The 22,959-nt window shown below is 55.2% G+C and overlaps 1 protein-coding gene across 1 annotated transcript; it reads left to right on the plus strand.

The window, feature by feature from the left end:
• Positions 1–11,174: 11,174 nt before the first annotated feature.
• On the plus strand, positions 11,175–22,602 carry AIRE (autoimmune regulator; the record flags this gene model as incomplete). Its single annotated transcript, XM_081079635.1, has 14 exons — positions 11,175–11,324; positions 11,869–12,043; positions 12,211–12,360; positions 12,712–12,786; positions 13,407–13,520; positions 14,552–14,694; positions 14,861–14,941; positions 15,811–15,926; positions 16,993–17,092; positions 17,564–17,746; positions 18,385–18,503; positions 18,618–18,736; positions 21,212–21,273; positions 21,761–22,602. The coding sequence occupies 14 exons, from the start codon at positions 11,175–11,177 to the stop codon at positions 21,839–21,841; spliced, it is 1,668 nt and encodes a 555-aa protein (XP_080935761.1). The 3' UTR covers positions 21,842–22,602.
• Positions 22,603–22,959: the final 357 nt, after the last annotated feature.

Raw genomic sequence — 22,959 nt, forward strand, 5'->3', positions numbered from 1 at the left:
GAGATGGCATTTGCTCAGTCTTTCTCTGCTGTCTGTAGCGTCTGGCTGAAATTGTCTCACAGGTGAATATGAGTGACAAGCGTTCGTTCTTCTCCAGAAAACTAGCCCTTTCATTGGGCCTGACCCAGACAGGACTGCAGAGTGAGCTTGGTCTCTCGTCCGGCGGTCCCCAGCCTCTGCCCTCCCTACACGCGGCCTGCGGCTCTCTGACCGGACCACAATTGAAGGTGATGCTTTAAATATGGAGAGAAGGCAGCCCTGGCGTCTGGGAGCTGCCTGCCTCTGGGCCAGTCTTTGGTGTGCCATGGGGGGTTGTCAATGACCTCCTACAGCCGGCCTCAAAGAAGGCCCCTTTGTGACCGTGACAACGGGAGTGGAAAAAGACAAGATCCTTTCACACCTGATGTGTGAGCACAAAAACAGACAGGTGCCACCCACAGAAATGGCCAGACTGCCCCCTCTCCTGGCTACAACTGGTGACTGCAGGGTGCCCAGCTATTGAGATTCCTGAAGACACCCAGTCCCACAACTGCACCTCTCCCCCACATCACCCAGTCTGGGGAGGCCGCAGGGCTCAAGGCTGCAGGTCCCCTGTCCCAACGCGAGCGTTCGCGATGACGTCACTGCATGAAGGTCCCCCAGAATGCCACGGTGACACATCTGCTTCCTATATTTAACCTGCTGTCCCAGAGACCCTCTTTCGCAAAGATACTCCCTGTGTGGTACGTTTATAAACACTGTGAAATTCCGGTTTCATCATCTGTGCACAGGTTATGCATTTCATAGTTTAATATTCAAAAGTCACAAAGTAGAGAGTGATGGGGGGGCTACATTCCAGCTCCTGATACTACAGGCTGTGGGATAAAACGTTTAAGAAAATTAGTCTCTCTTCTCTGTTGGTTTTTTAACTTGAGTATTTGTCTTTTTCTTATTGATTTGAGAGCTCTCTTTATATATTAAACATAGTAACTCTTACATAATGTGCATATATGTGGCACAAATATTTTCCTCAGCTCATATCCATTTTAGTATTTTATGATATTTTTATACACAAATGTCTTGCATTATTTAGTCATATCGGTTGGTCTTTTCTTTACAGTTTCTACTTTCCCTGTTATCCTTAAAAATTTCCTCTCCACACCAAGATGATGTAAGCATTTTTCTTTATTTTGTCATTTTATTTCATTCTTTCAACTGATACCTTTACTCTAGCCTGAATATTTTTTGGTGTTTGGCATGATTTTTGCAAATGATTAGTCCCTAGTGTCAAGGCCGTTTTTTGATGGCCCTATCCATTCCCACATGCACACAAAACGATGTGTTTATTTCATTACACATCCTCAGATGTGCTTGGACTCGCTCTGAGCTCTGTATTTCTCTCCAGCAAACTGTGTCTGTCTGCAGAAGTCCCACTGCCATTCTCACTGTAGCTTCTTAATACACTTAAATATTTTCAAAGTGTCTTGTTCATTCGTCTTCCAAAAGAGCATTAGAAGCAAATCCTAAAACCCCTGTACTAATTTGATTGAAATAATATAAGCTTTATAAATTCATTAATAAAAAACTGACTTTTAAAAATACAACTAAGAAATTAAATCCAGGAACGTGGTGTATCTTTTTTAATGCTTTTAAAAAGATTTTTATTAAAATATAGCTAACATACAATATTATATCAGTATCAGGGGTACATACAATAGTTATTCAACACTTACAGACCTAAAGAAGTGATCACCGTGACAAGTCCAGCAGCCATCTGACACCGTCCCAGCTGTCACAATATTATGGACTGTATTCCCCCTGCTCTACTTTACATCCCCGTGACTTGTTTGTTTTATACCTGAAATGTGAACCTCCTATTGCCCTTCACCTTTCTCCCCTTTTAAAATTTTCAATTATAGTTGACATTCAATATTATTTTATGTTAATTTCAGGTGAACAGCATAGTGGTGAGACATTTATATAATTTAAGAAGTGACCCTCCTGACTAGTCTAGTACCTTCCTGGCACTATATATAGTTATTGCCATATTATTGACTGTAATCCCTGTGCTTTACTTTATATCCACTTGACTATTATGTAACTACCAATTTGTACTTTTCAATCCTTTCACCTTTTTCACCAATAGAGGGAGGGGGTTGGGGATTCACCAATCCCCAACCCCCTCCCTCTATTGCCCCAACAAATCTAGTACGCATCTGATATCATACATAGTTATTACAATATTATTGACTATATTCCTTATGCTGTACCCTACATCCCCATAACTACTTTGTAACAATTTGTACTTCTTAATCCCTTCCCCTTCTTTCACCCACACCCCTAACCCCCTCCCATCTGGCAACTATCAAAATGTTCTCTGTATCTATGAGCCTATTTCTGTTTTGCTTGTTAATTTTTTCTTAGGTTCCATGTATAAGCAAAATCACATTGCATCTGTCTTTCTCTGTCTGATATACTGCACTCAGCACAATACCCTCCAGGTCCATCCATGTTACTGCAGATGGCAAGAATCTATTCCCTTCCCTGGACAAGCAATATTTCCCTGTACATATGTACCACCTCCTCTTTATCCATTCTTCCATCGACAGACACCCAGGCCGCCTCCACATCTTGGCCATTGTAACAATGCTGCAATGAACATATGGAGGCACACATTCCCGCGAGGTAGCATTTTGGGTTTCTTTGGATAATTACCCAGAAGTGGGATTACTGGGTCCTTCTTAGTCTCTTGTCATAGACTTTGTTTTAAAGTCTATTTTGTCTGGTATAAGTATTGCTACCCCAGCTTCTTCTTTTTTTTATTTTAATTTCCATTTTCATGAAATATCTATTTCCATCCCTTTACTTCCTGTCTGTCTGTGTCTTTCAATCTGAAGTGAGGCTCTTGTAGGCAGCATATGTAAGGGTCTTGTTTTCTTACCCACTCAGCCACCCTATGTTTTTTATTGAAGCATTTAATCCATTTACATTGAAAGTAATTGTTGATAGATATGTAGCTATTGCCATTTTATTATTCATAATTTTGATTTTTTTTCCATCTTAAAAAAGTCTCTCTAACATTCTTTGTAATACTCGTTTGGTGGTGAGGTATTCCTTTAGCTCTTTCTTGTCTGGGAAGCTCTTTATCTGTCCTTTGATTTTAAATGACAGCTTTGCTGGGTTGAGTAATGTTGGTCCTTCCTTTTCAGCACTTTGAATATTTCCTGCCAATCCTCTCTGGCCTGCAAAGTTTCTGCTGAGAAATCAGCTGATGATCTTATGCGCGCGCCCTTATAAGTTACTAGTTGCCTTTTTCTTGCTGCTTTTAGGATTTTCTCTTTGTCTTTAATCTTTGCCATTTTAATTATAATATGTCTGGGTGTGGGTATATTTGAGTTTATCTTATTTGGGACTCTGCGCTTCCTGGACTTGTATGCCTTTTTATCCCCCCAGATGAGGAAAGTTTTCAGTCATTATTTTTTCAAATAGGTTCTCAATCCCTTGCTCTCTCTCTTCTCCTTCTTGTACCTCTATGATGAGAATGTTGTTACACTTGATGTTGTTCCAGAGGTCTCTTAAACTATTCTCATATTTATTGGATTCTTTTTCCTTTTTGTTGTTCCAATTGGGTGTTTTCTGCTCCTTTGTCTTCCAAATTGCTGATTCAGTGCTCTGCTTCATCCAGTCTGTTGGTGATTCCTTCTAGTGCATTCTTCACAGGACGGCTGCTAATGGTACCAGGCCTGGGGTAGCTCTGCAAAAGGCCAGGACACCTGGAGGTCTGCTGCCACCTGCCAGCTTCCTTAAGATTCAACCACTGATAAAACCTTGTGCGGTACATGAGTTAAGTGAGGCAGGGTCTCAGGGAGTCACTAGAGTGGGAAGAGTTGTGGTCACCAGGTTAATGTAGATTCTGGTTTGGTGACAGTGCTGAGCCTGGAGCTACTCAGCAAAAGTCTCAGAGCACACCAAGGCAAGTTGCTGCTGCCTGGAGCTCGTGGATTCTGATAGTTTTTCAAGAAAGATTGCAATGCGGGAGGAGCTGGCTGCTCCCAGAGAAAGTGCCTCTGGCACTAGGAGAGTTGGGTGGGCAGGATCCTAGTGAGTCAGCAGGAAAGAGCAGCAGAGCTCATCAGGCCAATCAGATTCAGGTTTGGCTGTGAGCGTAGGGGCGGGCTCAACACGGGCAAGGTGGTGCCTGCCTGCCGGCTGCACGGGAGAATTTCTCACAGGGAAAATGCTGACTGTCCTCCAGGACACACTCCACAGTCTGGCCCCCGACCCCGCATATGTCTCCGAGGCCCCTGAATCAGTCCTTCCACTGGAGCCCACGGTGAGTGCCTGTGAGTGAATGAGTGAGTCTATGCCTAGGCCGTTTAAGAGGACGGCTGGGTTTCCTGTAGCTTGCATTCCACTTAAATGATCGGAATCCCCACTGTTTTTCACAGCCAGATATGGGGGTTCCTCTTCCTGGCACCAGTACCCTGGGCTGGGGAGCCAGGTGTCGGGGTCTGGGGTCCCTCCCTCCTCTTCAGGGGAAGCTCTGTGGCCAAGATATTTCTCCTGATTCTCAACAGCCACAGGAAGGCCTGTTCCGCATCTCCTCTCCTCCTACCATTTTTGACGTGGCTTCTTATATTTTTGGTTATAGGACTTCTGGTTGGCTAGACTTCAGATGGTTCTCCAGGTTGATTGTTCTGTCATTTAGTTGTAATTTTAATGTGTTCACAGAAGAACATAAGCACAGCGTTTACCTGCCCCGCCATCTTGGATCTCTCTCAGGAACATGGTGTATCTTTTTATTTCTCCTTTTTTAGAAATGTGGCTACTGCAAATTTTTTCTCATTTTTGTTCCTAATTATTTGATGTTTGATTGGTATTGCAAATATTTTCTATTATAGTTTATTTCCAATGTCAGTACAGAAATGAATGCATATGCATATTATTAAGATTCAAATACAAACCATTTTTGAGCCAGCTGATTAAACAGGGAGACCCTCACCTCATCGCCCGCCGCTGCCCTGGGCCTTATACCTGTCATGTATCCTTTCAGATGGAGAAGTTTTCCTTTTTCCTCCTTCACAATAATTGAACTTACAGCATATAACAGATACTGTGTGGGTCCCTGCACATGGCCCATCCGTCACCCATGGAGAGGTATGTTTGCCCTCCAACCTACCTCCATTAAGGGACACCTGGGGGGTTTCCACTCCTCCCCCCTCACACATAATCTGCACGGGACGCCTTCCAACCTTGGAGCGGATCACACTTCTCTTTTGTTCTCTGCACATTGAGCAGGACAGGAGCAGGTGGAGACATTCTAGAAGGCATGTCCCCAAAGAACCCTGGTCTTGGGGCAGGATTCTACAACCTGCAGGGCCCAGGGTCCCAGCCCCAGACACCCAGCAGTCAGTGAGTGGCCTGGCTCTGTCCTGGGGCTCAGGGCCACAAAATTGGGGCGAGAGGCTCAGGACACTGGTACACAGGTGCTGGCCAGAGGCCCTTTGATCTGAAAAGTCCCTATGTGTTTTCTGCTCTTGCACTGTCAAGGGCCCGGGCCCTGTCTTCAAGGGTCTCAACTTCCCCCAGCAGTAGGCCTTCAGCATTCCCTGGGCTGGCTGCCTTGTCCCTGGCTGGGCGAGGGCTCATCCTCTCATCCACTCAACAAGCATGTCAGGACACTGCTCTGGGAGGAGCCTGGGCAGGGATGCGGCCTGTGGCCAGGTGGGCTGGCCCAAGCCTTTCAGGACCTGAGGCTGATGCCCCCAGCGCAGGCAGCTCACAAGCAGGTCAGGTGGCATGTTGCTCCCAGGCCTCTGTGCTGGTCCCCTCGGCTCCGGTTCTGGTGGTCAGGGCTCTTGGCCTCCACCGCTCAGGCACAGTATCCGATTCCGGATTCCACACTACCCGTCCTTCCATCCTTTCTCTGTCTGTTGCCTCTTCACTGAGTCAGGAGCTGGTGCCCTCCGTGGGGAGCCCCTGCCAGGACCCCAGCTGCCCTGTGATTCTGCTCTTTGTTTACTGCCCAGCGTTTCTCCGTCTGGCTTTTCCAGAGTGCCAGCTGTGTGTGGCTTGTTTTTGTTTTCAACCCCCTCAGCAGTGGGCACTTCTGCTATAACCCTGGTGCTGACTGGGCCACATCTGGGACAGGGGGCAGAGAGGTGTCCTCCTGGTGGGGGGAGGGGGAGGGAACAGGCAGAGCACAGAGGATTTTTAGGGCAATGAAACTATTCTGTGTGATATTACAGTGATGGACACATGTCATCATACATCTGTCCAAACCCATAGAATCTTCAGCACCAAGAGTGACCCTAATGTGAACTACAGACTTTGGGTGACAATGACTTGTCACTGTAGGTTCATCAACTGTAACAAATGCCTCACTTTTGTGGGGACGCCGATGGTGGGGGAGGCTGTGCGTATGGGAGTGGGGGGGTGCTGGGGGCATATGGGAAACCTCTGTACTTTCCCCTCAGTTGTGCTGTGAACCTAAAGCTGCTCTAAAGAATAAAGTCTTTTCTAAAAGATTAATAAATTAAATCTATTTTGAAAAATAGGCCATGGCTTGCACGCCTCTGTCTCTCCTCCACCAGGTAATTTCCCGTCTGGGTTGGGTCCCTCCCAGGGGTGACATGTGCTGGGGCTGTTCCCGAGGCTGCTCCCCATTTCAGAGTGCCCCTTCACAGGCGGCATGCCCCTCACATCCCTGCCACCCTCCCCACTCTCTCCGGAACGCACTCCACTCTTCAAACGCCTCACCAGCAACCTCCTGTTTGAGGGCCGGGCTTCAGTCCTCACAGGACATGACCTTTGAGATGCAGCTGAGTCTTCCCCTCCTAGATGCTTTCTGGCTGACAACCCACACGCTCTCCGCCAGTCACCCTTCATCTCAGGGACAGAGTGGCCATGGGGACAGCTTCCCTTCCCCTCCTGCCCTCTTATCCAGGGTCAGGATCTGAGTCACCAACCTGACGGCCTCCAGGCCCACATCTTCAGCTAGATCTCCCAGCATTCCCAAGCCTAAAAAGTCCCCCTGACATCTGCACACAGTGTCAAAAAAGGTAACTACAGCTTAGCATACCTTGTGAATACAGATGCCAAACTTCTTCACAAAATATTAGCTAAGCAAGTTCAACAATATATGGAAAGAATGATACACCATGACAAAGTGGGGTTTGTTCCAGGGACGCAAGGCCAGTTCAATATTCAAAAATCAATCCCTGTAATCTACCGTATTAACAGGCTAAAGAAAAAAAATCACGCAATTATATCAATCCATGCAGAAAAGCATCTGACAAAGACTCAACACCCATTCGTGATTAAGAACAAAACAAAAAACTCTCATAAAAATAGAAATCGAGGGCCAGCCCAGTGGCTCAGGCGGTTGGAGCTCTGTGCTCCTAACTCTGAAGGCTGCCGGTTCGATTCCCACATGGGCCAGTGGGCTCTCAACCATGAGGTTGCTGGTTCATCTCCTCGAGTCCCGCAAGGGATGGTGGGCAGTGCCCCCTGCAACTAAGATTGAACATGGCACCTTGAGCTGAGCTGCCGCTGAGCTCCCGGATGGCTCAGTTGGTTGGAATGCGTCCTCTCAACCACAAGGTTGCCGGTTCGACTCCTGCAAGGGATGGTGGGCTGTGCCCCCTGCAACTAGCAATGGCAACTGGACCTGGAGCTGAGCTGCGCCCTTCACAACTAAGACTGAAAGGACAACAACTTGAAGATGAACGGTACCCTCCACAACTAAGACTGAAAGGACAACAACTTGACTTGGAAAAAAGGCCTGGAAGTACACACTGTTCCCCAATCAAGTCCTGCTCCCCTTCCCAAATAAATACATAAATAAATAAATAAATAAATAAATAAATAAATAAATAAATATCGAAAGGGATTTCCTATACGTGATAAAGAGCATCTCCAAAAGCTTACAGCTTTCCACCTAAGATCTGAAACAAGATCTTACTCTCATCTCTCTTATTCAAACAGTGCTGGAAGTTCTCACCCCAGGAGTAAGGCAAGGATTGGAAAAGAAGAAATCCAACTGTTCCTATTGACAGATAGCATGATTGTCTTTATACAAAAATCCCAGAGATTCCATAACAAAACAAAATAAAACAAAAACACTCATAGAACTAATAAAATGAGTTCAGCAAAGTTGTAGGATACAATATAAATATGTAAACAATCACTTGTATTTCTGTATACTAACAACATAGAGACACCAAAATTAGAATCACAAATCTATTTGCTCAAAATCTACTTGCTCAAAAAATTAAATAGTTAGGTGTAAGTCTAACAAAACATGTGTAGGACTTGTGCGCTGAAAACTATAAAACACTGATGAAAGAAATCAATGAAGCTCTGACTAAATGGAGAAACATACCAAGTTCATTGATTGGAAGATTCTACATAATAAAAATGTCCCCAATTTTCCCCAAATTGATATATAATGTAATCCCTATCAAAATCCTAGCAAGATTTTATATACTGTGTTTCCCTGAAAATAAAACCTAACTGGAAAATAAGGCCCTAGCATGATTTCTCAGGATGACATCCCCTGAACGTAAGCCCTAATGCGTCTTTTGAAGCAAAAATTAATATAAGACCTAGTCTTTTTTTCAGGGAAACACGTAGTTAGAGACAAGCTTATTCTAAAATTTATTTGGAAAATCAAAAGAACTAGAATAGCAGAAACAATTTTGAAAAAGGAGAATAAAACGGGAAGACTTCGTCTACTAGGTTTTGAGATTTTTTTATAGAGTTACAGTAGTCCGGGCTTGAAGGTACTGGTGGGTGGATGGATGGATGGGTTGATGGACATGTAGACCGATGGAACAGAAGTGAAAACCCAGAAATAGACCCACACAAATATGCCCAACTGATTTCTTAATTAATCCGTATTGTGGTAAAACACACATAACATAAAATTTACCATTTTAACTATTTGAAAGTTTAAAATTCATCACCCCAATGGAAACCCCATACTCATTTCATTAAGCAGTCACCACTCCTTTCCCCCTCCCCCAGCTCCAATAATCTCTTTCTGTCTCTATGGATTTGTCTGGTGTGGGTGTTTCATAGAAATGGAGCCATACAATATGTGGCCTTTTATGTCTGGCTTACTTCACTTAGCATAATGTTTTCAAGTTGTAGTGTGTATTAGAATTCCATTCCTTTTTATGGCTGAATATACTCTATTGCATGGATGGACCACATTTTACTTGTCCATTCTTCTGTAGATGGACACTTGGGTTCTTTCCACTCTGGCTCTTGTGACAGTGCTGCTGTGAGCATTCGTGTGCATGTTTTTGTTTGAACATCTGTTTTCAATTCCTTTGCACATATACCTGGGAGTGGAGCCGGTGGGTCATATGGTCGCTCTACATTTCACTTACTGAGGAACCGCCACACATTTTTTCCAGAATGGCTGCACCATTGTATGAGGGTGCTAATCTCCCTGCGTCCTTGTCAACACTTGTTACTTTCTGTTTTTTGGTAATAGCCATTCTAGTGGGTATGAGGTGGTATCTCATTTGGCTTTAATTTGCGTTTCTCTGATGAGTAGTGATGTTGAGCACCTCTCACAGGGAAACTGAGGTCCAGAGAGGGTCACATGGCCAACAGGCACTCAAGTCTGAGGAAAGTGTCACCAGGAGACTGGGACTGCCCTGATGTTCCACCGGCTGGGAAGTCCTCAGGGGCCAGGGGTCAGGGTCCCTCTGACCTGCTTCTCCAGCTGAGGCCTGGCTGGTGTTCCAAGTCCCCTGAGGTCAGCCTGACTCCTGGGAGCCTAGCCTTTTCAGTGGAGCCACAGAGACTGAAGCCTCCGTCTGGGGCAAAGGGAGAGGATCACAGTGTCCAGGCTCCTCTGAGGGGCCAAGGCCAAGCAGCTGAGGAGTGGGGCCCCTCCAGTCCCCACCTACCACTGGGACCTCACCCCTCCTTGACCTCTGGGTGCGTCACACGGGAAGCATTTCCTCATCTTTGCATGTGGTATGCCTGACATGACCCGGGCACCCAAGGAGTGTCCTGCGTGCTGTGAGCATGGACCTAGACACCACCCATCCAAGGCCATGTGCTTGCTGTGTGACTTTGGTCAAGTTCCTTAACATTTCTGTGCCTCAGCCTTTATCTGTAGAACAGGGATAATAACAGCGCTGCCCTAACAGGGCAGTTCTGAGATTGAGTCATGCATTTGCAAAGTGCTCATCACAGGGACTGCTGAATGCGTTGTGGGCAGAGCCTGATAAATGAAATAAGCCTGCCAGTGCAGGAGCTAACCTGCCTGCTCCCTTGCAGGCGAGGACAGAGGCTAGAGATGGCCTACCAAGCAGCCGGCTCATTGCTGCGCCGGTGCCTCATGGAGAAACTGAGGCTCAGCCCCTGGCCAGGGGCCCCCTCCACACAGGCTGGCAGCTCCAGGGCACCTGCAGTAGGGACTGCCATGGAAACCCCGCGTGGGGGAAAGTCCGGAATTCTACAGGAGCCTCTTTGCTAATCTTGAAGCAGCTGGTGACGCAGGCAGCAGTCGTCCCAGCTCGATGGCACAGGCACACCTGCAAGGGTTTCACGGCTTTGAAAAAGGGAAGACTGATCTTCCTGGCAGTTTTAAATTCCCCTTAAACCATCGTCTTACAGCTAACGCGTCCCCCAATGTCCGTTTAGCCACTGCGGGGAGAAAACCTACCAGGTGCACAGTGACCTTAGTGGGGGGGATGATGCCCAAAGGAGAGGGCCGCTGAGCTGCCTGCCGAGGGACATTCACCGTTCACGCCTAAAGCCACAACAGCGTGCCACAGAGCCCCTCGGTGCTTTTGTGTGGGAGTTTCAGAGCCGCTGGCCCAGCAGGTGCCATTCGATGTCACATGAAGTGGCTTTGCTTTCCTGAGACCTGGTCCACATGAGCGGGGACCGGGAGGGTTGGGTCAGAAGTTCCCTTTACAAAGCAAAGGCAGGCCAGCAACCCGCTGGCAGGTGGGGCACGGGCGGCTTACTGGGTTGGGGGAAGTCCCAGTCCTGCCCCTCGGGAAGCCCCCGGCCTGACTGGCTTCGGGGCAGCGCGGCCTTGGCTCGCTCCGCGGGGGGTCCATTATAACAGGCCCCCCGGCTCGGGGAGGAGGGCCAGGAGGCACACACGGCCCAGAAGCCACAGGTCCGGCGGGGCGAGGGGCCTAGGCCCACGCTCCAGACCCGCGATGGCGGGAGAGGCCCGCGCGGGCGGGGACGCGGCGCTGCGCCGGCTCCTGAGGCGGCACCGCACGGAGATCGCCGTGGCCGTGGACAGCGCCTTCCCGCTGCTGCACGCGCTAGCCGACCGCGACGTGGTTCCCGAGGACAAGTTTCAGGTGGGCCCAACGCAGACCCCGCTCGCCGTGGCCGTCCCCTCGCGCCCCCCAGGAGCGGGGTGGGGGGGCAGCGGGGAAGATGAGTTCCAGATGGACCCCCAGCCCCGCACCCCCAGCACCCCGCCGCCCGCCCGCAGTGACCCTCGCTATCCCCTCCCTGCCCCTCCTACCAGCCGGGGACGGTCCCCAAGCCGAGTTAGAGCTGGCCCGGTCCCCACTGCCCCAGCCACCAGCTGACGGGATGGTCCCAGGACAAGTTCCAGGACCGCCCCCAACCCAGATCCGCAAGGCCGGTCCCAAGCTCCCCAAGCCTCTGTCCAAGCCAGGAGCATGGTCCCCTGACATGAGTTCCAAGTGGGCCGCCCTCTCCCCAACGCCCACATGCCATTCCCACCCCTGCCCCCGCCAAGAGGCAGGCACGGAGCCCAGGGCTCTAGCACCTCCTCTGCGTTGCCATCTGCCCTCTGCTCCCCCAGTAGAGGTGGGAGGAAAGGCGGCACCGGGAAGCTCAAGGCAGGGCCCCCACTGCCTGCCCTTGCTTCAGGAGACACTGCGTCTGAAGGAGAAGGAGGGCTGCCCACAGGCCTTCCACGCGCTCCTCTCCTGGCTCCTGACCCAAGACTCAGCCGTCATCCTGGACTTCTGGAGGGTTCTTTTCAAGGACTTCAACCTGGAAAGATACACCCGGCTACAGCCCATCCTAGACAGCTTCCCTAAAGGTGGGGCCGCTGGGCTGGGGGCTGGGGCCGCAGCGGGACGGTACAAGGGAAGGGGTGTGTATGTCTGTGGGGGCGGTTAGGGAGCCCCTACACATCGCCCAGGACCACCTGGAGTTTTAAGAGGCAAAGACTGGAGGCCAGGCCCCGCTCCTTCTCGCGCCCTGCAGATGTGGACCTCAGCCAGCCCCGGAAAGGGAGAAAGCCACCAGTCGGCCCCAAGGCTGCAGTGCCCCTGCCCAGACCCCCCACCAAGAGGAAGGTCCTGGAGGAGCCTCGGCCAGCGCCAGCCCTGTCCCCAAGGGGTGCCCCCAGCCCAGGTATGCAGTTTGAGGAGCCTGCTGGGTCCCAGACCACCCTGGGAAGGCCGACGCTGCCCCCACCACATGCCCTCCAGCTGGCTCCAGGAGCATGTGCCCCCCCAGATCAGCCAGAGCCACCCCAGTGGAGGCAGCAGAGGTCCCCTGGGGGCTTTAAGTGGACACACTGGAGGTTGTCCCAGGGCCCATGAAGTAGGCAGGTGGGTGTCCCTTTTCACTGATGCAGACAGCAGAGCCCAGGGAAGCGAGGGAATCCACAGGAGTGGGGGTGATACCCCTCCCCACTCTCCATCCTGCCTGCCAACTGGCCCTGGCCGAGAGGAGGGCCTGCTATCGCACCTCCCCCTGCAGGCTCTCAAGCAAAGGCCAAGCCCCACAAGAAGCCGGAGACCACCGCTGAGCCACAGCGCCTCCCGCTGGGGAACGGTGAGTAGGCCCCAGGCCCCTGCTCCTAGGCCAGGGTCAGGGGTTCCACCGGTGGCCTGCCCTCCAAGGGCCTGTCCTGGCACCTGGGACCACGCTGGCCTGGAGTCTCACCCCAAAGCCACACCCGGGAAAGAGGGCACGCCTTGGGTCACCTCTCCTGTGCCCATCCAATGGCCAGCTCGACTGCTTTCTCCAGAGAAGCCTCCTTGGTCTCCTCCCTGCCCTGGGACACGGGACACCAGAGACCTCCTGTGCTCACCATGTACTGACCTAAGAGCAGGTCCTGGGTATTCTGCTCCCTCCCTGCACAGCCTGGGGCCATGTCCCAGGGGGCCCTGTTCATCCCGCCCGCCACGTTCAGTCAGTACACACACACACACACACACACACACACACCACACTCCTCACGCCCCATCCTCACACTCACTCACACCCATCTCTGCTCTGACACAGGGCTGTCTGCCTGTCTGTGTGAGGGGCCGGCCTCCTCGGAGACCTGCCCTAGTGGAAGGAAAGAAGGATCCCATAGCCCGGCCCTCGGTCCCCACCGCCCACACACAGGAGGTGCTCAGGGGCCAGCACGCCAATTGCTGACCACCATCTGGTGCTCCCTTCCCCAGGAATCCAGACCATGTCCACTTCGGTCCAGAGAGCTGTGGCTGTGTCCTCTGGGGACGTCCCAGGAGCCTGTGGGGCCGTGGAGGGCATCCTCATCCAGCAGGTGTTTGAGTCAGGTAGACGGCACAAGCCCCCTGAGCCCATGACCCCCTTAGCTCTCTGGTGGCCCCAGAGCAGACAGGACAGTGGGCAGCCAGTGGCTCTGGAGGGGCAGGAGCTCTGAGGGCCCCCAAGGGGGCAGGGACTCCCGGATGCGCAGGCCTGGAGACTTCCGAGAGGCCAGCGGTCCGTGGCCACATCCTGGATCACTTCTGTCCACTTGGGTGAGCCCTGCCAGCTCACACTCACACCCTGAGAATGAACGTCCTTGCTCATGGGGTCTGGTCTTCGGGCATGGCTGTGCTGCTCGGACCCTCTGCAGGGCCACTCTCTCAGCAGGACAGTCTGTAGTACCCTAGCACTGCCTTCCTGCACCCTCTGTGCTGGGCTCTCACTGGCTTTGCTGAGGACAGCCAGGACCAGCTGGCCCCAGGGAGCTGCTGTGGGCCTTGGGCTCTCACCAGGGATGGGCCCAAGGACCCCACCTTAGTTCCCTGGGCTGTTATGACAAATTGCCTCAAACTGGGCAACGTAAAGCAACAGAAATTCCAAATTCGAGGTGTCGGCAAAGCCACCCTCCCACAGGAGACTGGAGAGCAGAATATCTCCTTGCCTCTCCCAGCTCCTGGTGGCTGCTGGCTCCCTGGTTGCCTGTTTCCAGCCTCTGACCCCGTTGTCACAGGGTGTCTTCCATATGTCTTTCTGTTACCTCTTCTCATAAAGACACCAGCCATTGGACGTAGGGTTCAATGTGAGCCTATCTTAACTAATTCCATCTGCAAAGACCCTACCTGCAACTAAAGTCCATTCTGATATTTCAAGGACATGAATCTGGGGGAGACACGCTTCACCCAGTACAGTCCCCCAGCAGAGAGCCCTCCTGTGCCCGGGTCCCTGGCCCCAGACCTGAGTGGGAGCGGGTGGGGAGAAGCACCCAGGTGCAGAGCTCACAGCTTCTGCTACCCGCCGGCCACGGGCCTGGGGCCTGCACTGCGGCCGAGCAGGGCCAGCTGTGCAGGCAGCCAGGCCCGTCAGCATCTCCTCCCAGGTGGTGCCCAGAAGTGCATCCAGGTTGGGGGTGTTTACACGCCCAGCAAGTTTGAAGACCCCAGTGCGGGGAAGAACAAGGCCCGCAGTGGTGCTGGCCTGAAGACCCTGGTCCGAGCCAAGGGGACCCAGGCTGCTGCCCCTGTAAGTGTTGCCCCAACCCCCCCAGGGAGGCCCTTTGGCACCGTCCTGCCCCCTCCACCAGCACCCAGAACAGAGCAGCGTCCCTGCTGGGGCAGGAGCTCTGCTGGGGCTGGGAGTCACTGCCAGGCTGCATCCCCTGTTGGTGACCCTCTTTTCTCCCCTGCAGGCTGGAGGGGACCCGAGGGCAGGTCAGCAAGGCAGGGGCCCAACCCCCCCTTCCCTCCCCAGCGAGCCCCACCTCCACCAGGTAACGCCCAGACACGGAGGTGCCCCTCACCCCATGACCTCACCGGCTGTCCTGCTACTTGCCCGCTTGTCCAGGTCACTCACTCCAAAGTCTGCAGGACAAGGCCTAAGCTTTTCTCCACAGGGAGGAGTTCTTTTTTTAATAGTACTTTGTTCTGATAACGCACAGTTTTAAAAATTCAAGTACGTCAAGGAGAGTGAGTCCTCCTGGTCTTTTAAAGTCGTGGTGTTTGGTCCAGGTGCCAGCTGTCCCTCGTCTCACAGTTGGCCCGTGGGTGGGGCAGTGGCCCCTGATGAAAGCCAGGTGCCCAAGTGTCAAGTGCGTCCTTGGGCTACCAGCACCGTTTCTTAATGAGGCAGAACTGTCCCAGGAGCTGTGCTGAGCCAGGCACCCAGGAGCCAGTGGCACCCGGGCCTGCTCCCAGCTGGAGGGGTCCAGGGGACTGGCATGAGTGTGCTCATTGCTGTGCAGGGCTGCCCAGCCTGGTAGCCCAGGGGCTTCTGGAGGAGGCAGCATCTAGGAGGACATGGTGGGCACCACACAGACAGGGGCACAGCAGGAGGCCTTGGGTGGAGGGGACAGCAGGTGGCCGGGCCGACAGGAACAGCACTGGGCCTGCCCGGCTGCTGCCCTATGAGGAAGGGCAGCGTGGCTGTGTGAGTGCAGCTGAGGGACCTCCTGGGGCACAGGTGCCCACGAGAAAACCTGTTCTTCCCAAGAGGGATGTACCAGGACAGGTGCGGGGGTGAACACGGTCTGGGGGGCCCCAGGAGCAGGTAGCAGCCAAGAGGGGCGCTGTTCTGGGGCTCTAGGGGAGGGCGTGGCCCCATCCCCCATCTCCCAGAGGACGCCATCTCTTCCTGTGTCAGAAGAACGAGGATGAGTGTGCAGTGTGCCGTGATGGCGGGGAGCTCATCTGCTGTGACGGCTGCCCCCGGGCCTTCCACCTGGCCTGCCTGTCCCCACCACTCCGGGAGATTCCCAGGTGCGCCTCCGCAGCTCCCATCCGCTGGCTTCGGGGGGCCCTCTGCCCACTGACCCTGAGTGGGAGGATGCCCAGAGGCCTTTCCAGTCTATGGATGGGGAGTGACGACTGGTGGGGGGTCTTGGTTCAGGTCACTGGGCAGTGGAGCTGCGGCCTGGGCTCTGTCCATCCACCTCCCTGTGTGACCACAGTGTCCCTTCCAGCCTGGCCACAGGCCCCTGAGGGTGACAAAGCAGAATGGAGGCCCGAGGCAAAGAGTGGCCAGCCTGCCCCATCTCACCCCACACTGCGGGCTAATCTCCCACAAGCAGCTGACCCCCTACCCCAAGCACAGTTCACCGCAAGTCGGGGTTGAGGAGCACAGAGGCCACAGGGCTGCACCCCAAGGGCCAGTCTGCCTCCTGGCACCCCTTCCCCTGGCCCACTGACAGAGCCCTGTCTCCCCACCAGTGGCCACAGGTCCCGGTGGTCTGCGGGAACAGCCTGGGTGGAGTCTAGCCCTGGCCCCGCCTGCTCGCTCTCTGTGTGACCTTGACCTGCTCACATCTCTCTGAGCCTCAGATGCTTTGGCACAAAGCAAGTGGGTGCAGCCAGGGTCATCATGTTGTTTCCCGCACCCTTCCCCTGTCCTGATCATCTGTCATTCTTCCATTCTCTTCCTTCTTGCACGTGACCGGCTCCTTTCTGCTGGGCACCCGCCCCCTTATGGAAGGAGGTGGGTCTCGGGATATAAATCCCAACCTAGCAAGTCCCCCCTGCAGGCCAGGCCAGTGAGAGCCAGGCATGGCTGCTGCAGGTGCAGAGCTGGGCATTTTGGGGGTTCATCAGAGAAGCACTCAAGGGGACACTGACCACGCTGGTGAGAGCCACCCCACCAGGCGTAAATATTGGGCATGCAGGCCCTTCCATTGTGACTCTGCCCACTGCCTGCGTGAGCCTCAGTTTCCCCATCTGTAAAAGGAAAGGGTGAGCTGGAGGAGCCCTCAGACCCCCCCTGCATTGTGGCTTTGGGACTCTATCATCCCCCTGTCTTGCCCTGCATGCCTCTGGCTGGTGACATGAGCAGTGGGACCTGGAGGTGTTCCAGCTGCCTCCAGGGAGGAGTGCAGAGGGACCTGCCCCGGGCCGAGGAGCCGCGGCCCCAGGAGCTGCCTGCTGAGACCCCGGTAAGCACAGGCCCACCCCCAGGCCCTCTGCCTGCCTGGAATACTGCCCTGTGGCCACTCCTGTGGGTCAGTCCTGCCCTGGCCATTGAGCAGTGCACGCTCACTTCAGCCCTGCCACATGGCCCGCTTCTCAGCGCTCTGACTGGGGGCCTTGGCTCTGCCCAACACAGGGAACGCACTTTGGGCACGGATAATGTTTTCCCAAATGTTTGCAGTGTCTGTTGCAGCAACAACATGGAGGATGTGGCACATGCTTGGGTGTGGACCGAGGGTTTACTCTGACAGCCGGAAGCCCAGAGCACCCTGCCTTTAGAGGCGGAAAGGGTCGAGGGCTGATGACCAGAGCTGAGACTACCAAACCCCGTCTGACCCACTGTGGGGTTCCTCCCAGGACCCCAGTAGTCACTGCCTCCCTGGGTGGTGCTGGGCAGGCCCCCTGCAGCACCCCAAGCACTGACCCTCTGATTGCAGGTCATCCTGGGTCTCAGGTCGGCAGGAGAGGAGGCGAGGGGACTGCCCAAGGAGACTCCAGCCGGGCTGCACACTGCTGTCACCTACAAGCACCTGCTGGCCCCACCTTCCGCGGCCCCCCTACCCGTGCTGGAGCCCTCGGCCCTGTGCCCCCTACTATGTGTGGGCCCCGAGGGGCAGCAGGTCAGGGGGCTGGGGCTAGTAGTTGGTTTTGGGGAGCTCAGGGCCTGTAGGGCAGTCAGGCAAACCTGAAACTGGAGAGTGGCGCGGGGAAAGTGAGTAGGAGTCTGATGGGGGTTAGGGGTCAGGACTCCAAGGAGGCCTATGACGGAGCAGCCAGATTGGCCATGGGACTGCAGGTGGGAAGAAGCTGGAGGGAGGCACGCAGCTGGGTGCTATGAGCACCCAGGACAAGGTGGGGGATCCAGAGGGATTCCAGCAGAGGTGAGGCATTCTTTCCTGGTTCCTGAAATCCCCACCCCAAAAAGAGGCAGGACAATAGTAGGGATGGGATGTTGGAGAGTCCCCAGGTCCCCCAGCTTCTCCCGCCTCCTTCCGGGCGAGCCATTCCGGGGACTCCTGGACCAGCTCTAAAGGGGGTAAGGGGACCACTAAGGGGGAACGGGTCGGGGCACCCGGTTTCTCTAGGCTGCAGCCCTAAGGTGCAGGGCGCCCCTGACTTCCTGGGGCTGGGATCCCCAAACCGCGGGGCGTTACGAACGCCCCTCCCCGACGTCCAGCCCCAGTGGGGTCCCTGGGGCGGCGCAGAGTGGGTTGCACCCCTTTGCTAGCCCCGGGTCACAGCCGTGTCCGCTCTGCAGGGCCCCACGTCGGGCGCGAGGTGCGGGGTGTGCGGGGATGGCGCGGATGCGCTGCGGTGCGCTCACTGCGCCGCCGCCTTCCACTGGCGCTGCCACTTTCCCGCGGGGGCCAGGCCCGGGTGAGTGCGATGGCATGGCAGGGGAAGCTGGGGGCGGCCCCGCGGCTACGGGGAAGACCCCCCCACACCCCCTGGCCGAGCCCGGGCGGCCCGCAGCCTGTCTCCTGTGCGCAGGGCCGTCCTGCGCTGCAGATCCTGCGCCGCAGACCCCGCCTCGACTCCAGCTCCGGCTCCAGGGGAGGGGGCGCCCGCCCCCAGCTCCGCGCGCCAGGCCCCGGGAGCCGCCAAGGTCAGTGCAGCCGTGGGGAGGGGGGGCCTGGGGGTGGGGGAGCCCATCTCCAGGCGAGGCTCCCGCCAGCTTCGCGGGTTCGCACTACAACCCCAACCGTGTGGTCCTTATTTACATGCAGTGTTTTTGTTGAAATCGACTTGTTTTGGGTTAATCTATTTGAAAAGGAAACCCGCCTGGACAGCAATGACAGGAAGCTGGACGCACGTCTGTGCCCAGAGCTTCTCTAGCCCCCAGCGCCGCCCCCAAGCCCGGGGATGCTGTGCACGGAGCCCTGCTGCCCCGGGGGAGGGGTGGGGTGGCCGCGAGCAAGGGAGCCCCGCGCTGGGCACGAGCAGGCACAGGCGACAACCGGGCGCGCGCACACGCGCACACACACGCGCGCGCACACACGCACACACACGCACACGCGCGCACACACACGCACACACGCGCGCGCGCGCACACACGCGCACACACACGTGCATACACACACGCGCGCACACGCACGCGCACACACACGTGCATACACACACGCACACGCGCGCGCACACACGCACACGCGCGCACACACGCACACACACGCGCGCACACACACGCGCGCACACGTGCATACACGCGCGCGCACACGCACGCGCGCACACACACGTGCACACACGCACACGCACACGGCCTAATCTCACCCAGTCTGCTTTCACCCCTGTCCAGGTAAGAAAGTCCAAACCTGCAGAGAATTTTTATAAAAATGTATTGGAGGCAAACAGAAGATATGCCTCAGAAATCAGGTCTCAACAGACTGAGATAAATGCTCCTGCCAATTGCAGTTTCTTTTATGCATCTGAGATTAAGGAGGTGCAGTAAAGAGGATTACATGGAGGTGGGAGAAGGCAAGGTGGGGATTACAGGTTGTTAAATTTGTTTGCTCTCTGGAGGGTGGTTAAGTCTTAGAAGGAGGGTCTGAAAGGCATTTCAAAGGTGTGTGAAGCCAGACACACAGGAAGGAGGGACAGGGCTGGCTGACGGCAAAGATAAACCTTTTGCTAAGGAAGCTAGATGCCTGGGGCGAGACTACCCGCCAGGACCTGCCCAGATAGGAAGTGGGGATCAGACCACTTGTGAGGTTCCTTTCCCTAGAACCCCTCCTCCATCTACACCCCCATCCACCCCGTCCTGCCCCATCCAGTGCCAGGAGTCCCTGGAGAGAAGTAACTCTCAGTCCTCACGTGGCCATGGCCCCAGCTGTGAGCGAGTCATCAGGGCTCCCTCACAACCTGGAGGAGGGGTGGGGTCCCGTGTGTCCCCGGTCAGGAGCCGCCACAGTGTGGCGTCTCTCGCCCTGGCTGCCCTACACAGAGGCCTTCCTGACCAAGTCCCTGCCCCAGAGGAATCTTTGGGGGCCCCCTGGGGTGACAAGTCCCAACCCCATCCATGCCCATCCTGCTTCTTAGCTGAGCCTGAGGCTCGCAGACACACTGTGTGGCAGACAGGGTACCCCAGACACTGCATCAAGGCCCCGCCCATGAGGGGGGCTCACAGCTGCGGGAGTCCTGCTCCGGCTGGAAGCCTCTCTCAGGGTCCCCAAGCCCCCTGACATGGCTTCTCCTCCAGGAAGCCTTCACGGAGGTCTCCAGGGAGGGGGTGCCTCCCTCCAGAAGATGCTTTATTGAGACCTAGGTTCTTTTCTCGTAACAGCAAAGGCCCCTTTCTTTTCATTTGATGTAAAATGTGATGCCATTTTGAAGTAAAAAGTGGCCTCCTTTGCCCCTCCTCCAGCCCTCTTCCCAAGGCGTAGTCACATGCCTGGGGGTGTGGCGCCCAGACCCTTTCCTGAGGCCTCTGTACACCTGGGGCACTGCGCCTGATCCCAGCACCTAGGGCTGCTGGGCCCTGGGCAGGGCCTGTGTTTATCAGGCCCACCCAGCTGGAGGTGCTGACATTTGGCTGCTCTGAGCTACAAAGCTGGCAATGTCACAGGGTTCCCCTTAGAACGGCCTTCTGTTGTCCCCTCCTGGGGGCAGCCTCGTTGCCTGCTCTGGCCCCTTGCCAAAGGGCACGGCTGGCCCTGGCCATGCTTGTTGGCTGGTTGAGTGGCTGGCCATGGACTGGGCACTTTCCTCTCTGGGCCTCCGTTTTACATCAGGGGCAGTGTTCTCTGAGTCGCCTTTCACTCCCCAGAGGGCCACACACAGCATGTGGAGGCAGGCCGGCCTGGGGGGCCTGGGGCAGCCAGCTTCCTGAGGTGCAGGGCCCTGGGCAGGCCACCCCAAGCTTGCTCATGCCCCAAGTTCGCATGTGCCCCACACCCCCAGAAGGAGTGAGGTATTAGAATTCAGTTCTCACCGCCCCACCCCCAACAGAAGCGCCTGCAGCACCCTGACGGCCCTGGCACCAGTCCCCCAGCCCAGCTCCTGTTGCCTCTGTGGGGAGCCCTGTTGCCATGGATGTTCCCAGCGGGGGTGTGCAAGTTGGGCTCACCTGCCCTTTCCTGGGTTCCAGGCAGGGGACGATTCTGGTCACGAGCCTGTCCCTCACCGGGATGACCTGGAGTCCCTCCTGAGCGAGGTACCGTACCCCCTGGCTGGGCCTGCACCTGCCCCCCACCTCCTGCTGCACTGCTCCCCCATTCCCGCCCCAAGGCAGCCAGCACCCTAGCCACCACCGGGGGCCTAGGACACCTGGCCCCAAGCACTCCATGCAGCACAGGGCCACACTCCAGGATGGCGCTGACCCCTCCGCACACGCGCAGGAGCCCTGAGCCGCTCCCCGTGTTAGCCTGCCCAGGGGTCCCAGGGCCCAGACATGGCTGCAGAGCCAGCACTATGGCCCACAAAGCGTGACTTGGAGGCCACGACTTTCCCAGTGTGGGGTGGGCTCCCAACCCTGGGCCCTTTGTAGATCTGCCACTCCTCGACCCGAAGACAAGCAGCCAGAATCTCTGGGAAGAACATGTGGCTTTTAGGGGCCTCAACTTCTTTTGATAGGAGGTCCACTCCTCCAGCCCTTCCCAGACCCCAGGTCCCCAGCGCCCTCACTCTGCTCTGTCCCACAGCACTCCTTTGATGGCATCCTACAATGGGCCATCCAGAGCATGTCCCGCCCGCTGGCAGAAGCGCCCACCTTCCCCTCCTGATCCAGGAGGGGCCACCACAGCGCAGGAGGAGGGCCTGAGTGAGAGCGGGCCCCACCCCCGCATGGGTGGACCTCAGTGCTTGTGCTCATTGTGACTGCCACGAGAGGGACAGGGGACACGCTCCCGCACCCCTGGAAGTGTCCAGATTAGTGCCAAGAGGAACTGGAAAATTCCAAGTGCTGGCAACACTGGCTTGTAAACACAGCCCGTCTGAGGTGACACGAGCCATCATGTGTGCTGAAACTAAAGTCACTTTTGTGTGGTTTGACGTGCTCTCCAGGGGTGTGTGTTTATTTTGGGATGTCTGAACCCCTGCGTTTCTGGTGCCTGGTGTGTAGGCTGAGCCGGCTGGCTGAGAACTTGCTGTAATAGCGGAGAAATGCCATGAACGGGAGTCACAGCGAGATGAGACGCAGACCTCACACCCCACTCTGCCTGGAGCCATCTGTGCCCGAGGCCCACCCCCCTCTGCCTTTGGCCCCACTGTGCCCTGCCCCTTTCTGTTCCTCAAAGGGCCAAGCTCCTCCCCACCCCAGGGCCTTTGCACAGCTGTGCTCTCGGCTCAGATCTCCTTGCCTTGTGCTTCACAGTCCATGCCCATTCATTCATTCAAGAAAGCTTCTCGTGGGTCCTCTGTAAGCTGAGCATTTTGCCAGGCACAGGGTCTGGAGGGATATTCCAGTGGAGGGATAGGTCACACACAAGAGAACTGTAGCCTCAGACAGCGTGATAACCGCCGTGAAGCAGGAGGCAGGACAAAGGAGGGGGCGAGAGCATGCTGGGAGGGGCCGGTGTGTCTGTGGATGGGGGGTGGGCACCCAGAACAAGACAATACTCTGGACGCAGTTAGACTCAAGCTAGTGAAGCTGCCTGGCTCTTGGCTGGTTACCTGAGCTGGGCTGGACGTGCGCCTCACATGCCTGTCATTTGACTGCTGACCTGCTGCTCTGAGGACAGTTTGGAGAGACCGCACCTCCGTTAATTCTCGTGGGACTCTGAGAGTCCCCTCTGGGAAATCAGTAGGGATCCCAGGGACAGGCCACTGAGAGAGAGCACATATGTAAAAAGTATGTATGTGGACATGTATATATGTATGTGCATATGTGTACATATTGGAA

Source organism: Rhinolophus hipposideros, assembly GCF_964194185.1.
Source record: "Rhinolophus hipposideros genome assembly, chromosome: 2".
Taxonomy (NCBI): domain Eukaryota; kingdom Metazoa; phylum Chordata; class Mammalia; order Chiroptera; family Rhinolophidae; genus Rhinolophus; species Rhinolophus hipposideros.